The following is a 15,166-nucleotide window of genomic DNA, read 5'->3' as shown; positions in this document are numbered from 1 at the left end:
ACCGCTTGGACGGGAGAGGACAAGTGAAAAATATCAACATCTTGCACCGCCATCTAAAGTGGCTAAAGTAAATCGTCTTTGCTTCTTTGGTCATATATTAAGGAGACCGGCAGATCGCCTTGTTCAACGAGTTCATGGAGTTTGTCGGGTTCGAGCTGGAAGAAGCCACCTGGCCGAAAACGGAAGTTATGGACTAAGGTGGTGAAAGAGGACCAGAAGACACTCGGCGTGGATAGGAAGTTCAGGCGAGACGTAAGATTTCGCAGAATATGGAATAGCGACGAATTGATTGATTCTGTGCAAGCTCTCGCAGAAGATAGAGAAGATTGGGCAGAGCTGTGTTCAAGGATGGCACACCTCGGCGAAGATGCGGGTAATCGCCTCAGGCGATGACATCAGCCTGCCGATTAATTCAAGTCAAGTAAGTCATATTATATATCGTGATATATAACAACGGGCTTATTCTATCACGTGTGTGTCAATCACGAAATTCGAAAAGTGGGTGCGACTGGTCCACCGGTGTCGAGTTGTTGCTTTGACGCCAGAAAGCTATAAAATGGGGTACGACGGGTCAAACGGCGTCGGATTGGCGCGTCGGCGTCAGGTACCTGTAAAATGGGTTCCGACGGGTCCCACGGCGTCGGATTGGTGCACTGGAGTCAAGTAGTTATAAAATGGGTTTCGACGGGTCCCGCGGCATTGGACTGGTGCGCCGGGTTTAGATGGACATAAGAGGGAGTGTAACGTATCCCGCGGCGTCGAAATGTGCGCAATACCTTCGTGTGCATGTTGCAAAAGGTAAATGGGACGTTGCAGCCGTTTCATAGCCGTGGCCACTGTGCGCGTTGCTTTTCACCTTTATCACTCCTTCGCGTATCTATTTCCTTGCACGCTTTCTTCAGAAAGTGGAAACACCCAAGCAAACGGCTGCTTAAATACTAACGAACAGTTCATATGATCTGACGTAGAACGTTATCTTTATCAGTAGGATGATGTTTTTCACGTCATTTTATGCTAAAACATCATTCTTTGATAACTGTTGGGGCAAACAGGAGGAAAACCCATATTTCGAGTAATGCTTTTAAATTTTGTCTATAATATGTTGGTAAGGAGTTGAAGCTGAAGTTTGAATATTCTCCGTATGTAGAACTGACGCGTCTAGAAAGAAAACTATGAAATCCTTCTCCTTTATTTATAATAAAAAAAAATGATGAAAGATTGTTAGAGGTACACAAGTTTAATTTCACAGAAAACGGCACTAATATTAATTTCCGTTGATCATCAAAGGCGAACGAAGCGGACTCCACAGAAAGTCAGAAGTCCGGCTTTAGCCGGACTTTATATATATATATATATACATATATATATATATATGTATATACATACATATGTATATATACATATGTACATGTGTATGTATATGTGTATATATATAAACAACTACGTAAATATTTGATTTGGACCGGCCAATATTTCCTATCTTTTCTGTTTATAATCGAGACTCGTAGAAGCACTGATAAATTCTTAAAGTACTGGGAAAGAAATCAGATTGATTGTGTCCTAGACACGAAGTTGCCAAGTGAGCTTATCGTGCGAAGCTTTCCATTTAAAAAATTCTTAGAGAAATTCCCTCTTTTAAACTGCTGTTCTAGAGTTAGGGAAGACCAGTCTCGCATCTCACGTGCGTTTTTTCTAGCATTTCTTCACCTGCGTTTTTCTCTTCGTCTCATTGCATAGTTGTGATTTTGGGCTTTTTCGTCAATGTGATCGACTCTATATGAGTCCAATTCTTCGCAACTCCGTGTGTAATGCTTTTGTAGTGGGTTGTGAGATATGAATGTCATAATGACACTGTCTTGTTGTTTCTTCACAAATTGCCTTCACTGACATTTCTTATCGTAATGTTGCGGAATTTGGGTTCGGCTTTAGTGATGCAATCACTCTTCAACACTTCCGTTGACTAGGCGACGATCATGGAGTTAGCGAGACACTTCCTTGTTTTGGAGTGTAATATTCCATGAAACAGTGCAACCGTACTTTGATTTCGTGGAGTTCACAAAAAAAAAAAACGTCCTAGTTTTGCGGTGTAATGGTCCGTGAAACAGTCGTTGCTTCGATCTCATGTTCAACGAAGTTAAACACATCTGATACGTATGCAGTAAAAATGACTTTTGAGACATGAATGTCCCAGTTCTATTATACAACTTTTTCTTCGTATAGTCGGGGATATGTGGCCGTTCGTTCCCCCCGCTCACGCTCTTTCTCTTTCGTGTTTTTTTTTTCTGTCGCCACTTATCGGCGCAGTTTCGGTTCGATTTTTTCGTCATTGCCGCCGCGCTTTTTTGCGCGTGGCAGCTGCGTAGGGAGGAGGAGGGGGGTTAGAAGAAGGCTATAAGAACACATACGCTTGTTTTCACATATATCTTCCTGTATGGAGCTTATTTTGGAGGAAAATATGAAATGTGTGAAAAAATGTGAGCGTATGAATACTATTTCATAGTCGGTAGTAATCCAATTATTATTAGCATATCCAAACCTTAGGGGCGGGGTAGTGTAGCGGTTAGAGCTTCCGCTTCCTGCACGATCGATCGGAGGTTCGAATCCGCCTAGTGCTCACCAAGTCTTTCATCCCTTCGAGGTCGATAAATTGGTACCAGACTTGTCTGGGAGGATAAAAACACTGACGTGACACATCGGTTAGCCGCCACAAGTCATTGTATAATCCAGTTACACGTTCTTAAACCTCAAACGATTCTGAATTGAACTGAACGTGGCGGCGCATCCCAAGCGGATTGATCAACGCGAGTAACTTTATCCTTTATCCTTTATCCGAACCTTGTTCATGGTTTGGAGAATTTTTTTTTTTAAGTTTCGCGTAATGAACAGAAGTCGCGCTGGCAACGGGAAATGCAGAATTATATGAGCGCAAGAGCGACATAGCGGAAGAGCAAGAGGGAGTTCAGAGCAGGGTAGATCGATGAAATAAAGGCAGAACGCAAATGTTTGACGTTGATTTTAGCGCTGTAAAGACCATCAAGGTTATGGAAGAAAAGAAGCTGGTTTTTTTGGATTTCGTTTCTTTGAGATTTTAGTGAACATTTTTCTGACATTGGTTTTGGATGCTGGATTGGAAGTAATGATTGTTACCTCAAAAACGCTACATATAAAGTATCTGTAGTCCCTGGAAGTAAATTGTGGAGTAACTGAGTAGAATAATTATATTAATTATTCTACTCACTGTTTACAGTAAAGTTTCTGAAGAGCCATTTTTCATTTGGTCACCCTATTTATGTCTATACCCTTGATGGAATTCCCTAAATGCGTGGACTCGTCTATTGCAAAGAGAAGAGAGAAGAGGCATGCACACAAGGAGGCAGACAAGCAGAGAAAGCCATGGATTTGTCTACTCAAGATTTCTGTCCTTCTCTGCTTCCTTTTTTTTTCGGAGTGGCAAACAAAAGCTTAGCTAGGTGTGAATTAATTTCTTTTTTTTTTTTCGAGAATTGGGAATGGTTTAATACTGGTTTTTGATCCGTGGGACGTCTTTCATTATTTACTGCATCCAGCACTTTCTTAATATATTCTTAAAGTTCTTCAAAGAATTATATGATTTCATATTAAAGACTTATAATAATTATTCAGAATAAAACATATTGGAACATTAATGTTAGAAGATCCATGAACTGAATAGAATCCCACATTCGATTTTTCGACTTTTTGGGAATAAATAAAAAGTGAACGATTCATCCGAATCTGGTATCTCATCTATGATTTCCGATGAATCGTTCATTTACTTTAAAATTTCCATCCTTCTCTACTTCCTTTTTTTTGCATCATTTTTCATCGAAGCAATCTTTCGCTCATGATTTCTGTAATCGTATCTCTTTGATAAATCCCTGGGCTTCTTCTGTCTCTCCACGAATCGTGATATTTTCCCGGCTGTGAAGTTATTTCTGCAGTTTGCATCGTCCAGTGTTATATGTGTATTGAAGCGGGCAGTCTCACTTTTTTAGCTCTACTCAAACATCATGCGCCACTGAGAATATCGACGACAACGCCAACTCAATCAGTCACCATGACAGCTTTCTCCTTTGCACCTCGTTATTATTGCAACTGTTAACTACAGCCACCTCGATCAAACGTTTAGCTTCGTTTTTGATCCTCATTACACACCGAGCTATCTAACGTATCTTTTTGGCAACTTTTTTCTTGCCGCGCTGCTCTCCAGTGCATTTTTTCAGAATGCAGTATACATTCGAAGCTAGTTCACCGAAAAAAAAAGATGAGAAATATTACCCACTAAAGTGCAGACTAATCTATGCAGGTCATTTCTTTTAGTTGGAAATTCTCTGCCTGTGAGGAGATATTCTCTTGGTTTTTTTTTTACCTTCACACACGTGCGTTGTGCTGATAATTTGGCGAATCAACCCTTAGTAAATGGAATCGACTGACCTATTTGCTGTGCACTCAGTGTACTCGTTTCTGTGTTGCTGCAACTCATGTCGTGTACATACGCTAGATCTTCTAGTGGGTCCTGAAAAGAACGATGTCCCATCGAGCGGTATTACAAATTTTATTGATTTTTACTCTGAACTTGTTCGCTACGTCCCACTTCTACGCGACAACGATGTAGATGTATCTCATTAATCCTATATCATCGCCTTTTGAAAGGGTTTAATATCCTCACCAATAGGAGCAGCAAATCATAGTCTCCGCATTGGATTAATGCGGTTCTTTTTTTCCTTCGGGTTGGGCAACAAATCACTCCCTTCTTAATTTGAAGCATTCGTGATGCGAAAATGATGAAATGCTTATTTTGAGGACTTATACGACTATCCATAGCACTTTCTCGTCTCATTGGTTTTGTTACAAACGCTTCCACTTCTATTCTAGAGCCGTAACCATCGAAAGATCAGTGAACTAGGAAAATCTTCGACAGTTTGTTTTTGTGATGCAGTCTTTAGCAGTAACGCGTTGGTTCGTCTGCGCGTCCCCGTCCGAGTGCTGCTCGAAGGTCGAACGATTTCTAAGCCAGGGTCATCGCTTTCTCCGCATTCGAAAACCGGTCGCTCTTTTTGTAATGTTTGACCTTGAATGTGCGAAATGTGCGCAGCGCCATCGCCTCCTCGCTGCTGCTGCACGTCTGGCATCGTTGCGTGATATCGTTTCCTCATTTTGCGCCGTTTATCCACGGACTGGCGGGTTTTGCGGCGGAAAGTTTTTCCCCAAAGACGACTATTTTCGAAGTTATTTCTTCCCTCCACCATGCGTTTCAAATGCGACAGCGCTTTGCGGCCCTCTAGCCGTACTGGTGGCGGTGGTGCGAAGTACGGACTGCTATACGAGGAGCACGGGGACGCAACACGCGGTGTGCCGCTGCTACGACATGCATATTTCAGAGCACCTCAGCGAGTGTCATTGTTTCGAGTAGTCAGTCTTTGGTTTCTTCCGCTCGTTGGCCTGCAATCTGCGGCCTGCACGCCAGCCTCATCTCCTGCTCCCTCCTTCCGTCAGTCCTCCTCGAGGTCTGCACCTTCCATCGCCATCACACTGTCTCCTCGCACACTCGTCCCCTGCGTCTCTCCAGTCTTTTTCATAGTCAGTGTGTATGTGCGCGCATTTTCGCTAGCTGTGGCGGTTTCTCTGGCTGACTGCTGTGTTATCATTTTGTTGTGTCTGCGTCTCTAGCTCTCCCTCGTCGTCTGCCGCTGCCGCGGGTGGCAATTGCTGTCTCTGGCAGGCAGTCGCTGATTGGTGCGCTCTCTTCTCCAAGCCCCGCCCTCGCTTCAGCAACGTGAGCGAGCGTGTTTGTTGCGTGTGTGTGTGCGCCCGCTATCAAGACAGCTCCCCTATCCTGCCTTGTGCCCTCCTCTACTTCTCTGTTGCCTCTCGTGCTCCCCTATTTCCAACAACCTATTACCAACCATGCTACTTTTTCTACTATTCTACTAGCTGATTCAACACAGCTCTAGCTGGCTGTCCTCTGATTCTTCCTATCCTACTGTTTCAGACGAGCAATCGAGCTGTTTTCGGCGTTGGCGTGCTGCTGGAGCGAGGCCTTATTCCACAGGGTGAGTAGGGACGCCTTCCAGCATTAGCTCTAGTTCAGTGTATTCGTTATCTGCAGCTGCGCAGCGCCACAGCACTGCGCGTGCCGTTATCAGCGGTTCTCAGCGATTCGGGCATCTTTTATCGCTCGCCTTTGTTCCATAGTCTAAAAAGGGTGATATTTCGCTTCGTGCTATCAGATGCATGACGCTGTGATGCTGTGCCAGCCGCAGGCAACCTGCATTTTGTTTGTTTGTTTTTTTCTTTGCTCTGGTCGGCTTTTTTGTTCATTCTAAGGATTGACTTTTTTCAGATGCTCTTCGACAGCAGATCATTCCAATTCTGTTCGATCTCATTGAGTCGAAAGGTGATGATCCTGGGATGGAGGATCGACGTGTGGAAATAGCCGCGGTACGGGCGCACTTGTGCTCGCATTATGTGTGATCGTCTGTAGAGTGCATATTGTCTCAGTCGTCTTCTTCTCTTTCTTCTTCCCCATCATCAAGACACAGCATTTCTCCTCGCGGTTGTCGTCGTCGTTGTGTTGTTCGTCGCTCTGCCGCAGGTCTTTTCCGCGGGCTCCCGGCCGGCACACACAACTCCCCGCCCTCTGAGTGTATGCATTGCATTTATTCTCGAAAGAAACACGCGCTCAACACAACGCTGGAGGGTGCGTGTCGTTTGAGGAGTGCGCAGACATCAGCACCAGAGTGCGTGAGAGCTGCGGAGGGTGCAGAGAGCGAACATACGACGGAGTGAGTGCGCCGAGCGAGGAGAGCACAGCCGACACCGCCAATCGCCTGAAACATGCGGAGAGAGTGCCAGTTTTTTAGAGGGTGAAAGACATGGGTAGTGAGACGCTTTGTTCTGGCCGTATCACTATTCTGTTTTTCGCCCTTTGAATCTACGCAAAATGCACTTACTCTCTGGCCAACCATCCATCCCCTCATTTTCCTTAATTGCCTTTGTTTTCTTTTCGATCCTCGTCACCCCAACCGCCCTATGTGTCATATCGGATTTTTCCTTCACTTGTTCTTCCATTTTCATTTCAAAGCTCGAGCACCTCTGAGCCTCCTCGCTTCTGATACTACAAGCTCGCAGTCTAGTTAGCCGTTGCTCTTTTTTCATTTTGAGTTTCATCTGCAAGTGTGGTGCGCGTTTGGTGCGCGCTGACGGCTGTTGCAAAGGAATCAGCGCAGCTGGCCCTTTTCTCCTCATTGTCCAACACTTGTTCAGTCCTTACTGGCAGCGATTTATTCTTTCTGTCTGGTTGCTGGCCATTTCTAGGATTTTTAGATGTGGAACTTCTTTCTTTTTGCGTTCATTATTTGTTGTTTACGCGTTAACAATGATGACTGCTTGACGATGAAGGGCGATGGTGGTATATGTCCCTACAAATATACACTAATGTTATGTGGTGTGCGCGCGTGTGTGTGCAGAGGGAGGAGAGTTTCATGTCCTCAACACCGGCACGGCACGTCAAAGTGGTGGGTGATTTGTCGACTTGCTCATATCACAGCCAGCTTTGATGTGCTGTAATGGGCAAAGGGGCGTCTCCTTCTTCTTACTCTGTCTTGCTGTATTTGTCCACAAGTAGGCCTGTCTCTGTCTGTATAGTCACTTTTTTCCTTTTATTTTCTTTCTTTTTTTCACTTTTTTACTCTTGGCACCTTTCCTACATATCAACAATGGTCACATTGCCCTCCGTTTCATATAATTGTATTTCAGGTACTGTGTCGTGTTGTTTCTTCTGGAATGATCACCGACAAACGATGGCTCTTCGATCACTTTATTGCCGACTATAGCCGATTCCTCGAACACCACGTGGTCCACATTCGAAAAGTAGGCGTGCGCGCGGGAATTTGCGAATTCATGGGGCTGGAGAGTAGAACTGAAAGTGTGCACAAGCACACCAGAGTGCTACACAAACGCAGAACAAACACAGCGCCCGCGGGATGCAGACAGACGGGAAATGAAACGGATGAATGTGGATGATGGCAAGGGGTTGAATAAACGCTGGAGCGGGAACGGGTTCCTGATATTGAAAATGAAGTAGCAGAGAAGCGAATGTTCGCATAACAGATCCGTACGTGCCTGTCGAACAAACGGCAAAGCAAGTCTGCCAGCTGCACTTGTGTTATGTTAGTAAAAGTGCGTCGGGCTGCAGTATCGATTCACATGGCGTCACGGTTGTTGGTGGCATCAGCTGACGTTTAGGAAATTAGTGCACTGCACTGCACTAGTAAAACCATCTGCAAAATTCTGAAGTATGAGCTTTAACCGTTGATGGTTGTGATTGTGTACCATTTAGTAGGAATACTGAGGATGGTTTTCTCGTTTCTTGATGACTTATTGATTACTTATTTTTATGATTATTATGACTTTGTGATTGCTGGTTTGTGCTTTGGATAGTAGCTTTCCCTTCATTGATAGGATGCAGAAGTTTTAGAGAGGGTTCTCCCAGCTGCATGTTCAAGAATCTCTTGAATAGTTTTTTTTTTCTCTTCTCTAATTTGCTCGGCTTAGTAGTCCGAAAATTTCCTACTGGAGAAAATTCTGTTCGTTTCTTTCTAAGAGGAGAAATTATCTACGAATACTGTTTTGTCGAGCTGGTTGTTTGTAGTTTCTCTACGCATCAGCAAAGGCGCGCAGAGTTCATGTTGCAGGTTTTCGAAAACCATATTTTCGTTTGGTATTATAATGATATCAAAACGTTACATTTTCTTTAGGAAAAAAAATAACAGCACGTCAAGCAAAACTAGAAGGAGCGATTCCTGCCAATAAGTAAACTTCTTAGAGAAATCTTTGTTAAAAATGAAAGCAGTTATTTTGAACTACAATTGAGTTATCTTTCAAGTGTTCCTGTCAGTAGTTGTAGTTGGAGCGTGCTGATTTGCGTTCCAGTTTACCAGATGAACCTTCTCCTTCCCTAATGGGTATTCACCATTCATTCTTTAGGTGTCTGCAGGGTTTTCGCATTGGCGTCACGTTTTTTTTTTCTGCGGCAGTGCTCGCTCGACAGATCGAATCACTGCGTGTTGCCTACTGTGTATTTGCGATGTTTCGCATCATATGCGAATTGAAGCGGAAGGCAAGAATGTGAAGGAGAGGTTCTTCAGATAAAAAACTTGAGGGAAATTGGTCGGCGTGCGCCAGGAAACTGATTTGCCAGATGGGTGGTGAACATGACATCGGGGATGAAGAAATCAAAGTTCAAATGATTATTGGATGAGTCAGGGGACTGGATCTTTTTTTCACGAGAGAAAAAAGAACTGAAATGAGGATATTTCAGCTATGCTGTAGAGGTACAGTTTAGTCAATTAGCCAATGGAATTCTTGACGACATTTTCTAACAAAGCGTATTTATATTCGGGAATTAAAAATCCCGCAAAAATCCACGAAAATGTGTAGAGTGGTTTTTATACGGAGGGGTGGTGTCTCTACATGAAATTAATCTACGCAGCTATGTGTTGTACTTCCGAATCATGACAGTTTGAACACGCAAATTTTCAAAATAACAACAAAATACTCGAGTTCAAATGAGAACCTTGATTTATTATAATATTAGACAGGGTCTCAATATATTCTTATTCTTATGATTACATCTGTATTAATCGCACCATGCAAGTTTTTGCCCACGTTATACTGGGGAAGGCGAAACAAATAATCTGAAGCCGACACAGAACTGCAGAGAATTTCATTTATCAGACATTTTAAACGGTTGTGAGGATACATGAATAACTTTGAATCACCAGGAAATAACTTCTCATTAAAATTGCGGTGTGGGGTTGAAATTAGGGTGTTATCTATTTAAATCTACAAACTGGCATACTAGAATAAATGTGATAGCATAGAAAAAGCATTTAAAAATGTATTAACATTACTTTTAACTAAATAACGCTAGAAGATAGTTGCGCAACCGTTTGTAACCGTAACGAGAACTTTATATAAGGTTTTGTACTAATGATAACTATGAACCGAGTAAGATTTTTATAAACTCCTCATTGTCATGCGACAAGAAAATTTGTCCACTTATTAAATTACTTTTGAGTAGCATCACCATTAGTTGTAACCGGAAACGTTATCTTACCACTCGAATTCACCGGCTTAAGGTGCCAACTGCTGTGTAAGGAACTTTACAGAATTTGGCAAAGAACATGTGTTCTTCCATTAGAATAAGTGATATTGGGGAAGAACTATCGCTGAGTTGTGGAGGATAACTATTTGTGTTACAGCAGAGAACTCAATGGACCATTACATTCACAAATGCAATCTGATCGATAATGAAGAATTTTGAAGTGATAATGTCCTTAATCTTTCTAAGGGGTTAGTGAAACACCTTTGAGACTGCTGATTGGATTTGAGGTCATCTTCTACATCAGTAAATATACGTAAGATGTAACTTGCAGTCAGGTGTCTGCAAGGCATCGGGCAAAATGTTGCAAATCAATAGATTAAATGATTAATTTAATTACGGCAACTATATTAAGGACACATAATCGGATTCTAAAGAGTTTCGTTGTTAAACGTCATCACACATGTACCACACAACGCTCTGAGATCGACCGTGTGATTATTCTTTAGCGCCTTAAAGGCATCACCCCACGAATCTGAGGTTGTGCAGATTTCAGGTGGAGTATTCGTATACAGGATGGGAGACTACGGATAGGTGGGTGATTCCGTCCATTTCTTCCTAATTGCCGTAAAAAACGGCCCGGAAGACACGGCTTCATTCGTTTTGGCGCACCATTTTGTACAAGAGGTTCGATTGGAGCGCGCCAGTTTTGTGCGGCGCCGCATCTTCCGGGCCGTTTTTTACGGCAATTAGCAAGAAATGGACGGAATCACCTCCCTCTCCATAGTCTCCCATCCCGTATACGAATACTCCATCTGAAATCTGCACTACCCCAGATTCGTGGGGTGATAAGTTCTCGTCAACTTAGCACAAATTGCTCAAATTTTGTCCTTAGCATACATCAATACATCTGCTCATGATAGTTTGTAGGCTGCATGAGCGACTAGTGAAGTGCAAGAGTCCTCAGATGAAGAACCATTCAATAAAATTACTTGTTGTCCATGTGAAGTCCATTCTTTGTTTTTATGGGGGTTTGCAGAAAGAAGAACGCTTTTTTCTCACATGGGTACTATTTGCAATGGACATAGCAATGTTTTTATGTGCACCCCGATCTGTTGTGGTTACGCATATGTCCTATTCTAAAAAGGGCAACCTCTTCGGCGGCACAAGCCAACTGGCAGACTGCCAACATCCGATTGCCTTGGCAAATTGCCAGTAAGAGATATGCTTCTCTTTTGTGTGTGTGGGCAGTGTTCATTTCTCAATGAGGAGGGGTTACAGGTTGAGGGGAATGTCGCGGGTTGAACAAATGTCTGGACGCGAATGGAGCGTTTGTATACTGACTGTTTCTCTGTCGTTTGCGCATGATAAGCCATTGCAACTTTTGATTGCATGTTCTGTAGATGATCCATTTATTTAGCGTATTTTTTACGCGAAAGGGTTGATAAACCTATCCAAGGCGTCACAGCAATGGTGGGTGAGCAGAATAGGAGCAATGCTTCTGAAGGTAACGTTACGTGTGGTGCGTGTTGTCCTTCAACGCAAATGCTCTTCTGTTCTTTGTGGAATTTAAAATGTATTTAGTTGGTTTCGCAAACAAGTGGTAGGCAGTTCAATTACCTTGAATATTGGATTTCATTTATTAACATTGCTCGGAGTCTAGATGTGCACGCCTTTCTCTAAATTCCACAGTAGGCGTTAAGAAATCGCTGAAATGCACATTTATGTGGACTTCATTATCGCGGAGAATGATAATATTTTCACACATTTTGATCGGTCTACGAGTTTTGATTATTTCAGAAGATGTTCTTTGTAGTAGTTCAAAAAATGACAAATCTGAAATACTCATTCTGTTCTACACAGTTGTGGAGACTGTTCACTATTTTGGATTTAAAAAAAGAAATGGATATCCTGACGTTATAAACCGCCACTAGTAATGAAATGAAGTAGGAGAATTGAGGTACAATGTGTCATATTATTGTGCATTTTATGTTGCATGTTCAAGGGGATACGCCTAATAAATTCAAACTTTGTTGTACTTTTACAGGTATGAGGTTTTTTTGCGTAGGGGTTGGGATATGAGTATAACTAGCGATCATTGGAGCAGAGTAAACCAATTTCCCACTATGAATAGTTTACTCTGTACTCACCAGTACAGGATCGGATCGCGACATCATTCTCAATAATTCTGGGATGTAGTGTTTTAGTTGTTTTTGTTCAACGGAAAACATGTTATGGAGAAAAGTCACATGATTTGATAATTATCTGTTCCTGACATGGTAGCAATCTAGAATGTCCAACCAACGATCGATGCATGTCTCTTGAACAATACCATCCCACTATTGATATATGACCTTTGTCGGAACGTACCTGTGGGAATGGCAAGTATGTCAAAAAAAAGTATGGATGTATGAGGTGTTGGGTGCAGGGTGTTGATGTGTAACTGATATATTCCGAAGAGGTGTTACCATTACCACGACAGTGGAACTAACGGACGTCCAGTTTTGCAGTTTTGCGAATGTGTTGTTGTTTTATGGAAAACGGTAAAAGATAGAATAAACCACGAACTTTGCTGTACTCTAAGGAGTTAAACTTTTCTTAACCCGTAGTGCCTGTCGGAGAAATGAAGAGAATTTCCCTGTTATTAAGGATAAGAGGAGCCGGAGTAGCACTGCACTTTTTTGCTTAGTTCTTGATGAATTACAAGGATGCAAACGTGCGTTTCAGCCCACTTTAAAATCTTGCAGTAATTTGTTGTTGGTGTCAAAATGAACTGCATGCAACTATAGTCGGGTGAAAACGACATGAAGCGCCGTACAATTGCGCAAGCGGCTGCGCTCGAAGCGGTGCGGTGGAGACGGCAGTTGAAATCGAGGTGGGGATATCGCGAACTGCAGCGATGGGTGGTGCCAGGAAGGGTCCCATCACTATTCTAACCGCTAGGCTCCAGCGCTCCAATTCGAGCACGACTCCTTACGCAACTGCGCTGTGCTTCATTTTGTTTTGACCATACTATGATTTACTTTGCAACATAGAGGGAAATAAAGTTATGTGAGGATTTGTTCCCAATGTGAAGCCCTAGTAATCCTGACCCTTCTTATGGATTAGGATGTGATAAACAAACGAGGAAAAGCGAAATATATGTCTGCAGGCGCGAGTCTAATTGTTTTGTCTGTTTGTAACTCTCCATCGCTCAATGAATTACTGGGTGCAGAAACGCGCAGAGCTCTTTTGTTGTGTTTCTAGTGATTTCGAACTTCTAATGGTTCCTGATTTCAGGCTGCAGTCGCAGTTCTGGCCGACTTGTCACGGATATTTGGTCAGAAGTTCACAGAACTGGTTAGTTTTTTTTTTCTGAACGTTCACTATAACAGTCCGGAATGTTGTTTCTACTGTGTTCAAGAAATTGGAAAATATGTGGAATTTGGAGAGCATGAATAATCTACTCATCCTCTGTTGTAGGAAAAGTGTTTCGCAGGCGCATCGAACAGAGTCGTTGAGTGTTCGACTCCACATCCCTCCGCGGCGCCATTTCGCAGTGCACGTTTGCGTTGTGAAATAGTATGATTTTCGAAGAGGGCACAGCCCGACAGTATTTGCGCGTATGGCGCTGACATACGGCAAGGGCTTTAAAAAGCTCCGGAAAAAATATGCCCCCATTCCGTGGAGGTGACGATGTCGTTTTTGCTCGACAGACGGCACACACGAGGGACTAAAGGAGGAAACGTATAATTTTCTATTCAAGCGGGTTATTCACCATTTTATATTCATTATATTGATCAATTTGTTACAAGATCGGTACAGATAATAACTGAAAGACGTTTCAATATAACTAGATATTGTACGTAGAGTCATATCACCTTCAAAACTCGGGGTTCTATGCATTTCTTCATCTTTGCGTAAAAACCCTGATAGGGGTGAAGCAGAGAAATAGGCTTGTTGCCGGCTGACGAAATTTCAGATTGCATCTGCGTTTCCTAGATTTCAGATTTTGCGTATCTGCAAGAAACAGGAAAACGAGGAAACTGTGGACCCATAACCATAATCTCAACTCTTGACGTTTCCCATTTGAAAAAAATTATTGAACTCAGCCAATAATGAACGGTCACATCTCCCACAACGTTTTTTAACGAGCCTTCTATTGCTGAAAATACTGTCTTATTGAGGAAGTTAGTGAGTAAAATGTGAAATAATGGAAGGGATACCCAGTATATTAGGTTGGTGCAAAATTAATTTCGGTTTCGATGTATGTGTAAACAAAACAATTTTCTACCCTAAATTATTTTGTCTCTAGGCAAACAGCACATACCGTTTTGTAGGTATTTTTCTGCTCTTTCAAATACATATATAGCTGCCGCTCTAGTTTTTTCGGCCGCCATTTTCCATGGCTCTGAAAAATCATGAACCGACGCGACTATTGAGTAATCATGCTTTGCGAATTTAAATTGGGACACTCCGCAGCAGAAGCATCTCGTAACCTTAGCAGGGCTTTTGGGTGAGACTGTCCTTGCGAACGGGTCAGTAGACCGTCCTTGCGAACATGGAGCTGTGGTTTAAAAAATTCACTTCTAGCGATTTTGATCTCGAAGAAAAACCGGGTCGCGGATGCAGGTCGTCGCTTGATAATGAAGGTCTGGAGAGAGTCGTGGAAGCAAATCCGGAGACTAACACACAGACATTGGCAGAAGGCTTGGGCGTACATAATGTCTACAGTAGTTAGACATTTAGCAGAAGAAGATGTCAAAGTGGGTGCCTCACGAGCTGACTGAAAAGCACCGTCTGGCAGGTTACGGCACGGGTTCTATCCTTTTGATTCAGGTAAAAAATGAGCACTTAGACGTATTATAACTGTAGATGAAAAATGGGTTCTTTACGATAGCATGAACCGTGGATTTGTGTGGGTAGTCAAAGACGATCCTCCAAGTACTTTTCTTAAACCCGATCTTCTCCACAAAGAAGTGATGCTTACAGTTTGGTAGTGCTCCAAGGGTTTAATCCACTACATGCAACCAGGCCAGACAATTAAAACAGAGTCCTACTGCT

General features: G+C 42.7%; 1 protein-coding gene across 3 annotated transcripts in view; it reads left to right on the top strand.

Annotated features, from left to right (window-relative positions):
- Positions 1 to 15,166, top strand: part of RB195_006180 (uncharacterized protein) — a gene marked incomplete at both ends in the record, with an annotated part of 41,479 nt that overhangs the window by 14,318 nt on the left and 11,995 nt on the right. For all 3 annotated transcript variants that reach the window (XM_064179111.1, XM_064179112.1, XM_064179110.1), the window contains 4 exons: positions 6,011 to 6,071; positions 6,362 to 6,459; positions 7,777 to 7,890; positions 13,403 to 13,462. In XM_064179111.1, coding sequence (XP_064036097.1) covers positions 6,011 to 6,071; positions 6,362 to 6,459; positions 7,777 to 7,890; positions 13,403 to 13,462 — 333 coding nt within the window. The remainder of the gene's footprint in view (positions 1 to 6,010; positions 6,072 to 6,361; positions 6,460 to 7,776; positions 7,891 to 13,402; positions 13,463 to 15,166) is intronic.

Source organism: Necator americanus, chromosome I, assembly GCF_031761385.1.
Source record: "Necator americanus strain Aroian chromosome I, whole genome shotgun sequence".
Lineage (NCBI taxonomy): Eukaryota > Metazoa > Nematoda > Chromadorea > Rhabditida > Ancylostomatidae > Necator > Necator americanus.
Note: the sequence above shows the minus strand (reverse complement) of the source record. Positions and strands in the feature narration are given on the sequence as shown.